The sequence below is a fragment of the Carcharhinus amblyrhynchos genome, chromosome 17 (assembly GCF_965287045.1).
Source record: "Carcharhinus amblyrhynchos chromosome 17, sCarAmb.v2.hapA, whole genome shotgun sequence".
NCBI classification, from domain to species: Eukaryota; Metazoa; Chordata; class Chondrichthyes; order Carcharhiniformes; family Carcharhinidae; genus Carcharhinus; species Carcharhinus amblyrhynchos.
The window spans coordinates 10,834,697-10,845,473 of NC_137340.1; the positions used below are offsets into that span (position 1 = coordinate 10,834,697).

At 47.5% G+C, this 10,777-nt stretch overlaps 1 protein-coding gene across 1 annotated transcript; it reads right to left on the reverse strand.

The window, feature by feature from the left end:
- Window positions 1-4,598: 4,598 nt before the first annotated feature.
- Window positions 4,599-9,143, reverse strand: dkk1b (dickkopf WNT signaling pathway inhibitor 1b). Its single transcript, XM_080205246.1, has 4 exons — window positions 8,743-9,143; window positions 6,448-6,598; window positions 5,568-5,714; window positions 4,599-5,333 (listed from the first exon to the last, which is right to left on the reverse strand). The coding sequence occupies exons 1-4, from the start codon at window positions 8,935-8,937 to the stop codon at window positions 5,080-5,082; spliced, it is 747 nt and encodes a 248-aa protein (XP_080061372.1). The 5' UTR covers window positions 8,938-9,143; the 3' UTR covers window positions 4,599-5,079.
- Between the last annotated feature and the right edge of the window lie 1,634 nt (window positions 9,144-10,777).

Consider the following 10,777-nt stretch of genomic DNA (forward strand, 5'->3'; position numbering starts at 1 on the left):
GACATCACTGCAAGAGTTCCGCGAAGCAACGAACTAGGCCCAACACTCTTCAACTGCTTCATCGATGACTTTCCTTCCATCGTAAAGTCAGAAGTGGGGATGTTCACTGATGATGGCACAATGTTCGGTGCTATCTGCACCCCCACAAGTACTGAAGCAATCCTTGCCCATATGCAGTGAGATCTGAACAATAAGGAAGATAGGTTGACAAGTGACAGCCAGCATTCATGCCACACAAGTGCCAGCAATGAACATCTCTGCCAAGAGAGAATCTAAACACCACCCTTTGACATTTGCTGGCATTTCCCATCGCTGAATCCCCTATTATCGACATCCTGGGCATTATCATTAACCAGACCCGCCATATAAATACAGCAGCTACAAGAGCAAGTCAGAGGCTAGGAATACTGTGGTGAGTAACCCCAACTCCAGACTCACCAAAGCTTATCCACAGTCTACAAGCTAAAAGTCAGGACCGTGGGTGGAATATTCTCCATTTGCCTGAACGAGTGCAGTTCCGACAACAATCAAGAAGCTCGAAGCCACCCAGGACAAAGCAGCCCACTAGAAAGGCACCACATCTACAAACATTCATTCGATCATCGCCAATGACATTGGCATCAGTGGCCCAGCTACAAGAATGCCACGCAGAACTCTTTAACAGCACCTTCCAAGCCCATAACCTCCACCACTTAGAACGACAAGGGCAGCGTGGGAACCTGACAGTTCCCCTCCAAGCCGCACACTTTCCTGACTTGGAAATATATCCTGCCCATTCACTGACAGACTGGCTTGAATTCGGCAGGTCAGAGGCTACGCTGCAAGAATGCAACACGTGTAAATCCTGGAACTCCCTCCCTACATCACATTGACTGCAGTTACTCAAGAAGGCAGCTCGTTTACCCGAGGGCAGTTCGGGATAGGCATTAAATGCTGGCCGAGCCAGCGACAGCCAGGTCCCACGAACAAATCAAATTTTTTTCAAAGTCAGTTTTGTCATTTGATTCATGAATCATATCAAATGGAATAAGAACATCTTCAGGAAATCGTCCCACATTGCTTGGCCTTTATACCAACTGCAATGTAATGCCAACCTGGTACAAACCATGGTGGACCAGTGACCCCTCAGCAAGTTTCTGAACTTCTTTTCTTGGAGAGAGCAGACATTCAGGTCTCAATCCTTGGCGAGGATGTAGAATTCACTAGAACATATTGAGGTGAAAAGCATGTGCTCATTTAAGGAGACACTGGGTAAGTACACGAGGGAGAAGGAAAATAGAAAGATATAAGAACAAAGAACAAAAACAGCCCAGGAAACAGGCCCTTTGGCCCAATGAGCCCGCGCCGCCATTTTAACATTACCGCCCCCCCCTCCACCCATGACCCTTATCTATGCTTATGGCATTCCACATTGAGGGAAACTAATTTAGGGACAGTTTATTACCTCCAATCAGTCTAATAGCACATCTTTGGGGCGTGGGAGGAAACAGGAGCACCCGGAGAAAACCCACACAAGCACAGGGAGAACGCGCAAACTCCCACAGACACCGGCCCAAATCCGTGTGTCTGCACAGCAATCAGTGATAGTCACTGAGCTGTCGTGTTGCCCAGCATCTGGTCCAGTTTACGCGCACACTAATGACGTGAAGCACTAGGCTACTCTCTAACATCCAAGAGCAGCCCTTGTACGACCCATCGCGTGTGTGCCCCTCGTTGGACAACAAGGCGGACTGACTTAAAACCTATGAATATCCTGATAGACTGCGATGAAGTCACCAGAGGTGGCTTGTGTGGAGCGTACGTACGTGATATCACTGATTCATTAGGCTAAATGGCCTGTTTCTGAATAAATCCTAAACCTTCCAACCTCACCGTGTGTAATGTGAGAAAGATCTGAGATTTCACTGCAATTAGCCATGGTGCTGCTAGGTTATGCTTTGTAGAAGAGACATTACCTCCTACTCTGTTTGAGGGATCCCATTATAGAACATAGAACATAGAACATTACAGCGCAGAACAGGCCCTTCGGCCCACGATGTTGTGCCGACCAGTTAAAAAAAACAATGACCCACTAACCTAAACCAATCCCTTTTCGTCCATAAACCTATCCACAGATCTCTTAGACGCCCCCAAACTAGGCGCATTTACAACCTCAGCAGGCAGGGCATTCCAATCCCTCACCACCCTCTGGGTAAAGAACCTACCCCTGACATCCGTCCTATAACTAGCCCCCCTTAATTTAAAGCCATGCCCCCTCATGCTAGCTTTCTCCATCCGAGGAAAAAGGCAATCACTGTCCACCCTATCTAAACCTCTAATCATCTTATATGTTTCAATAAGATCCCCTCTTAGCCGCCTTCTTTCCAGCGAAAACAATCCCAAATCCCTCAGTCTCTCCTCATAGGACCTCCCCTCCATACCAGGCAACATCCTGGTAAACCGCCTCCACATCCTTCCTGTAATGTGGGGACCAGAACTGCACACAGTACTCCAAGTGAGGCCGCACCAGAGTTGTGTACAGTTGCAACATGACGCTGCGACTCCTAAATTCAATCCCCCTACCAATAAACGCCAAGACACTGTATGCCTTCTTAACAACCCTATCTGCTTGATTCCCAACTTTCAGGGATCTATGTACACATACACCTAGATCCCTCTGTTCATCCACACTATTCAAAGTCCTCCCATTAGCCCTATACTCGACACATCCGTTATTCCTACCAAAGTGAATTACCTCACACTTGTCCGCGTTAACCTCCATCCGCCACCTCTCGGCCCAGCGCTGCAACCTGTCCAAGTCTTCCTGCAAACTGTGACACCCTTCCTCACGATCTACCACACCTCCGACTTTGGTGTCATCAGCAAATTTACTAATCCACCCAACTATACCCTCGTCCAGATCATTAATAAAAATTATTGTCTAAAATATAGAGACCATCTAATCATCTGCCTTTGCTGTTTCAGGCCTTTGTTCTAATGAGTCAAAGCTCTCCCGCAGGCTTCGTTCAGGTGACGTTTGCTGACTGTTAGCAGTGTTCGTGGTGTGGAGATGCCGGCGTTGGACTGGATTCACCTGACGAAGGGCAAATCCCGAAAGCATGTGAGTTTACTATCAGATAAATTGGTTGGACTTCAACCTGGTGTTGTTAGACTTCTTACTGTATTAGCAGTGTTCCCTGCTTGAGCAAGAAGTTTATTCTGTCATGTCAACATGGACAAGACCAACCAACATACAGCACACGAGGCTGGCAGGACAGCAATCGTTTCCTGAAAGTGGTGGCAATGCCTTCAATTCCAGAGCAAGGAACGAAAGGGATTGCCACTTTACTGCTCATTTCAAATATCATCCACTTATCATCTTATATTACGTTGTCACCAATGTAAAATAAATAGCAGCACAATGTTCCAATGAAGCATAGAGTATTTATTTCCTCTGTGGTGTAAAGTGTGAACTTTGGCAGCCGGAGTTGGCACAGCACTGCCTGTTTGTGCTTTGTTTCGAGTGTGTGAAAGCTTCCCTCCCACTCCTGTTTTCTGATTCCCTTGGGAGCAGTACAGGCTGGATGCAGCGTTTCACTGACAGACTCGCTCGAATTCGGTAGGTCAGTGGCTACACTGCAAGAGCGCAGCACGTGAAGGAGGCAAGTCTAGGACTGGTGACCGGCTAGCTGTGTTAAGCTACCTCCCGTCCTGACCTAGGTGCATTCAGGAGCTTCACAAAATACTGATTAGTGCCATTGTGCAATTGTACGTCCTTTCTCTCTCTGTAAAGAAAACATCTTACATTTAAATAGCATATATTTGGAACTAATGTCTCTTGACCACTCACAGGTCTTGGCTTAAGCTATGTTCCTCACTCACTCACTCACTCACTACAAGAGTGACTGAGACAACTTTACAAAATAGTATGTGAACACCAACCTGAGAAGGTAGAATGGAGGCAGGAGGGTTTTGAAAATGGGTAAAGATTGCCCACGGGCAAGCCCAAAATGGGTGGCACAGTGGTTAACACTGCTGCTTTAATGTGCCAGGGACCTAGGTTCGATTCCCAGCTTGGGTCACTGTGTGGAGTTTGCACTTTCACCCCGTGTTTATGTGGGTTTTCTCTCGGTGCTCTGGTTTCCTCCCGCACCCCAAAGATGTGCAGGTTAGGTGAATTGTCCATGCTAAATTGCCCCTTAGTGACCCAAAGATATGTATTTTAGGTGGATTAGCTATGATAAATGCGTGGGGATACGGGGCAGATGCACAGGCCTGGGTGGAATGCTATTCCAGAGTTTTAGTGCAAACTCGATGGGCAGAGTGGCTTCTTTCTGCACTGTAGGGATTCTATGGATACAGGATCAGGGAGAATGACTTGTACTCGTCAAGGGAAAAAGAAGACTGAGTAGTGTCGACCACAGATAACTGCTATTGCTTGAATGTGAAAGAAATTCACCAGTGCTTGGAATGTGTTATAACCCCAAGAGTTGGAGGGCGTTCACAGTAAAATGTTACTCTGAACAGGAGTGCAGTTTAAAAGGACACCCACAAGTGTAAATTATATGCGATGACGTTACCCCCCAGATCAACAATTACAACTATGAAATGAGACTGGCATAATTACTGACATTTTTATTTCAGTTAAAATATAGAAAATATATATCACAGACACTCGATAACAACAATATGGGACAATTTACAACACTGGCTGAAACAGGGAGGATGATGGCCTTGCTGGATTTTCTTTTCGACAATACTGGTCAGTCAAGTATTTACAGTCTTAAGTGCCAGACTGAATCTTTACAACACAGTAATTTACTGCAAGCATTACAGTCTACAATAGTTCCTGAAAAGGGAACCAAAACAAAACCCCAATACACTTCGAATTGTGAAAGATGTCGGAGTAACTTCCCAGTCTGAAGCCTGCAAGAGGGAGCCGGGCTGTCGGCAAGGGGATCACGAATCAAAGTCTTCATTCCCCCACTACAGCTCACAGCACCCTCTCCTCCCCAATCCCACCCTAATGATCTGGGGTGGGTTGCTCCTGATGGGTTTATTCCCTCCCCACTGTCCACGGCCATTTGCTCTGCTCGGAGCTCACTGGCAGGTGTGCAGCCGGGAGTTCTTGCCGGAGCCGTGGCCGCCTCCTCCTCTCTGCAACCGACAGGATAGCCCCTGGGCACAGTCGCAGCGCTGGAAGATCTCCAGGCCGTGTGAACCTTTCCGCTTGTGCCGGGTGCACACTTGGCCCTCCCTTAGCACCGGTTTGCAGATCTTGGACCAGAAGTGGCGAGCGCAGCACAGAGCCGGGGCACAGTCTGAAGACCTGAGACACACGTCGCCTTCCTGACCTGAGGAGGAGGAACAGAGAAAGAGAGAAAGTTGAAGAAGAGTGTCCCACGTCCCATCTGAAGCTGGCAGGTAGATTTTGATTTGATTTATTATCGTCACATGTATTAGAACACACTGAAAAGTATTGTTTGTTACATGCTCTACAGACAAAGCATACCGTTCATAGAGGACATAGGGCAAAACAATAGGAGAAAGTACATAATGTAGTGTTACAATCATAGCCGGAAGCCTACCTTTAACAGTGTGGGAACTTGCCGGCAGAGTTGTCCTCCTCGGGTGGCTGTCCAAGGTGGTCTGCTGTCCCTCCTGGATCCAGCTCTCCAGCACTGATTCCTCCACCTCCCCTGGGATGTGCTCCACATCATTGGGCATGCACATACCTGGAACACACAAAGCAGAATTCCTTCAGTCCAGAGTCATTCAACCTTCCTCCCACATCTCCCCCTGAAGTGAGCCACCTCCCCCTGAAGTGAGCCACCTCCCCCCTCTCCCTGCCAGCTACTTGGTTGACAGAAGGTTAATTACAGACTCTAGTGGAAATGTAGACCTCTGGGCTTGAACTGGATCTGTGGGCAAAGTCAGTGAGTGTAGGAGGGCTCCCAGGGCGGGGGGGAGGTGCGGCGGAGGGGATGGGCGCTGGCGGGGGTGGGGGAGCGCGGCGGTCACTGCCAATCTGACTATGGGTTACATTTGTTTAATGCCTTTCTGGACTTCAGCGCTTTTCCAGGCAATGGTTTCTTTCTGCAATGAATATTTTGATTTATTGAGTTGAAGTAGCTCAGAGTTTAATGTAAAAATCTTCCAGAATCATTTATGTAATGGCCTTTTTGAGACGTTTTTAAAGTACAAAATACCTCATTCAAAAAAACATTCTTTTTGCAAATCGCTCCTGTTATGTAGGTTAAAGCGCGATGAATATTAAAGTATATTACACTCTGGGGCCACAGCTCTGTTATTACGAGTTACTGGAATAAATCTTTCCTTGCCTCCCAGTTTCATACAGCCGTCCTCCCCTGTACCAGTTCTCCACCCAGCTGTATCCTCTCTTCCACGCTAACCCTCTCTCTCCCCCCTCGCCCTGCCTCTATATCCTGTCTCCTCCCTGAGCCTCACCGTTGCTGCAGTGTGTGCCCGGGCAGCACATGGCATTTCGGAGGCAGCGTTTGCGACGCCGGCGGCAGTTGAGGCAATGCTGGGAAGCGGAACGCGAAACCGAACAGAACTGCTCGATAGCACAGTCCCGGTCATCCAGACAAGTGGAGATCTGGAAAGGAGAGCAAGAGTAAAGGTCAGTCCCTGAAACACCGTGAACACAGAAAACATAACAAGAAACTCATGATCGCTAACGCACCTCCCAGAACACACAGGGAGATACACTGATATACGCTATAACATGGGCACAAACTGATATACCCTACAACATCGGCACACTGATATACCACACAGCATTGATACACACTGATATACCCTACAGTATGGTCACACACTGATATACCTTACAGCATTGGCACACACTGATATACCTTACAACATGGGCACTCACTGATGTACCCTTCAACATGGGCACACAATACCTTACAGCATGGGCACACTGATAATACCTTAAAACATGGGCACAGACTGACATACCCTGCAGCCTGGGCACACACTGATAATACTCTACAACATGGGTAGTCACTGATATATCCTCCAGTATGGCCACACACTGATAATACCCTACAACATGAGCACACACTGATTTACCCTACAACACGAGCACACACTGATATACCCTACAACACGAGCACACACTGATATACCCTACAACACGAGCACACACTGATATACCCTACAACACGAGCACACACTGATGTACCCTACAACACGAGCACACACTGATGTACCCTACAACACGAGCACACACTGATGTACCCTACAACACGAGCACACACTGATGTACCCTACAACACGAGCACACACTGATGTACCCTACAACACGAGCACACACTGATGTACCCTACAACACGAGCACACACTGATGTACCCTACAACACGAGCACACACTGATGTACCCTACAACACGAGCACACACTGATGTACCCTACAACACGAGCACACACTGATGTACCCTACAACACGAGCACACACTGATGTACCCTACAACACGAGCACACACTGATGTACCCTACAACACGAGCACACACTGATGTACCCTACAACATGAGCACACACTGATGTACCCTACAGAATGGTCACACACTCATGTACCCTACAGAATGGTCACACACTGACGTACCCTACAACATGGGCACACACTGACGTACCTTACAACATGAGCACACACTGATATACCCTACAGCTTAGGCACACACTGTACCCTACAGAATGGTCACACACTGACATACGCTACAACATGGGCACACACTGATAATACCATACAGCATGACACACACTGATGTACCATACAACATAGCCACAGAGTGATATACCCTACAGCACAGCCACACATTGATATACCCTACAACATAGGCACAAACACAGTCACACACAGATATACCAGTGTGGGCACTCACTTGCATACCCTATAACTTGGGCACAGATTGATATATCCTACAGCATGTGCACAGATATAGCTGACATAATGGGCATACATAAGTATACCCTATACCATGGGCACACACAGGTAGAACCTACAACATGGGTGCACACAGATATATCCCGTAACACAGGCACACAAATATAACACACAACATGGGCACATACACATAAACCCTACAACACTGGCACACAAAAATATAACCCACAACATGAACAGACACAAATATATATATATACCCTACATTACGGGCACACACAGATATAGACCCTGCAATATACACAGCAACACAGACACACACATATAGAACACAAACTGATCCATATCTTGTAACATACATACACTTTGATATCCCCAGCAAGGACACAGTATGTAACATACATATGGATATCCCCAGCAAACACATACTACATAACACACATACATGTCCAACACAGACACACTGTAACATACACATAGATGCACTGATATCACTAAGAATGACACACTGTGTAACATACACACACGTACACAGATACCCCAGCAAAGACACTGAGCAACATACATACATATATACACATGGATATCTCCAGCGAGGATGAACTGTAACACACACACACATGGATATGTCAGCACACACACACACTCACTCACATTATATAACAAACATTGTTGTGCTGGAATTCAGGTCTGAAACATGCTAAAAGTGAATAATATTGGATGATATAATCTTCAAGGCACTAAGGAACGTTCCAGATTAAATCATTCCTTTAGGTGTGATGGAATTGCGAGCTGGATTTGGAAAGCAGCGGCAGCTTCAGGAACTGCCCGGGACTTTGGGGGATATTACACACCTGGAACTGGTCGACGGCATGGTTCTTGTTGACACTGTGATGGTGGACAACCTGAGGAGCAATGCTGACCGGGTGGCCCGGGTTTTGGACCGCTCCACTACCCGTCTTGATAGCATTCGAATTGAAGGAGCTCACGGCATTGTAGAGGCAGAAGGTAAGGAACAGCCTGTCCACCCACACCGCTTCCAAATACATGGTCAGGACCTCGATTCGTCTCAGCAATCAGATAGACAGCCAAAGTCCCGGGTGCCAGAAAGTCAGATATTAACCAGCAACTGAATATGTCCTTCAGACTGTCAGAAAGCCCGGGCCAGGTAGACTGTACATCCGTGTGTGGCGGGGGTGCCTGCTTCTAACTCACTCCACAGCAGGAACTTTGCCGCTACTGATTTACCCTGGGCTTTCGGCAGCCCATTTATATTTGCTGATGTTGTTTTTGTTCCCGCCCCCTCGCCATGTGTGACAAAGACTGGGCTGGGATTTCAAAGCTTCACTTAATGATGTTCCGGAGAGTTTACAACCCCTCAGGACCGCCCCCCCCCCCCCCCCCCCCGCCGATCCCAGGGTGAAATCCAGTCATTCCCAATGGACCACATTCCCCCACAGATGGCACCACATTGAGTTTTGACACCTTTCCGAAAGTTGGCTCGAACTCCCTCTCCCGCACTCTCGATAATTCCGTCTATCTCCCTCATTCTCTGTCTCGATCTCCATCTCTGCCTCTATCCCATTCTCTACCTCTCTGTCTCTATCCCCCTCTATATTTCCATTTTCCTCTTTATCTCCCTCTACCTTCCTCAATCTCCCTGTCTGCCTCTATTTCCCTCTCTTTGTCTCTATCTCCCGCTCTCTGCCTTTACCCCTCTCTCTATCACCATCTCTGCCTTTATCTCTCACTGTCTGCATCTATCTCCTGCCCTCTCTGACTCTATCTTCTACCTTCATCTGTCTCTGCCTTTCTCTCTCGCTCTCTGCCTCTATCTCTGTCTGTCTCTGCCTTTATCTCTCTCGTTGCCTCCATCTCCCTCTTGCTGCCTCTATCTCTCTCCCTGCTTCTATCTCCCTCTCTGTCTTTTTTCTCTCTCTGCCTCTAAGTCTCTCTCTCTTTATCTATATCTTCCTCACTGTTTATATCTCCCTCTATACTTCCATCTCCGTCTCTATCTCCCTCTAATTCTATCCCTCCGTCTCACTCTTCCACCTCTCTCTCTTTCTCCCTCTCCCTATCTAACATTTTAACTGCCGCTTTCTGCTTCGCGTTCTGCATCCCTTTTTCAGCCCATCATTCCCGGTGTATATTTAAAGCTTCCCTGCTTCTCTCTGCCTCTCGCTCCCTGCCTTCCCCGCTGCATTTCTCAATGTCACTGCTTCTCTCTCTGTGCTGGCTTGTCTTTTTCTCGTGAATTCTCTTTGTCGCGCCATCTCTCTGCCTTTCTAGTTATCCCCCTTATCTCTCACTGTTGTTTAAATCGAATAAAATGAATGAAGGTAGCGAGTGCGTCGGCTGTGGGGATGGTGAAGTGAGCTGGTGAGAAAGTTTCTCTCTATCCCACAGGCTGGTTTCGGAAATGAGAAGTCCAGGTGCAGGGTGTGGGAACACACTGTCGCAATTTCCATCCGCTAGCCGACTCGGTTCAGCTCTGTTTGTGTTGATTTTGGAGCCGGGACGATGTTGATAGTCTACACCCTGTCTGGCCGGGGGGGCGGGAGGAATTGAACGCATTCAGATCATTCTCACTGCATTTCGCGGCGTTTGATCCGCGATTGTAACGGGCTAAACTTTGAAATCCATTTGATTAAACAGCCCAGTGAGATCAAAGCCGGGAAAATGCAGAGCAGTGAAAAGTTTACACAGCGAGTGGGTTCTCCAGCACTCCCGGTACAGTAAAGCAAATATACACTGCTCAGCAAGTTCGCCAGAAGCAATTTGAAGCAGCTTTCTCTGTAAGAGCTTGAACTTCTTGATAAAACGCACTGAAACTATCCAAATGCGTTTCATCAGCGAACCTCCATCAAATAGTTGAAACTGAGCGGC

Coding starts and splice junctions, on each gene's coding strand:
- dkk1b (XM_080205246.1), bottom strand. CDS start 8,937: ATGTATTTGGAAGCGGTGTGGGTGGACAGGCTGTTCCTTACCTTCTGC. Junction 6,599..8,742: donor ATGCCGTCGACCAGTTCCAG/GTGTGTAATATC, acceptor TCTCCTTTCCAG/ATCTCCACTTGTCTGGATGA. Junction 5,334..5,567: donor AAGTTCCCACACTGTTAAAG/GTAGGCTTCCGG, acceptor CCTCCTCCTCAG/GTCAGGAAGGCGACGTGTGT.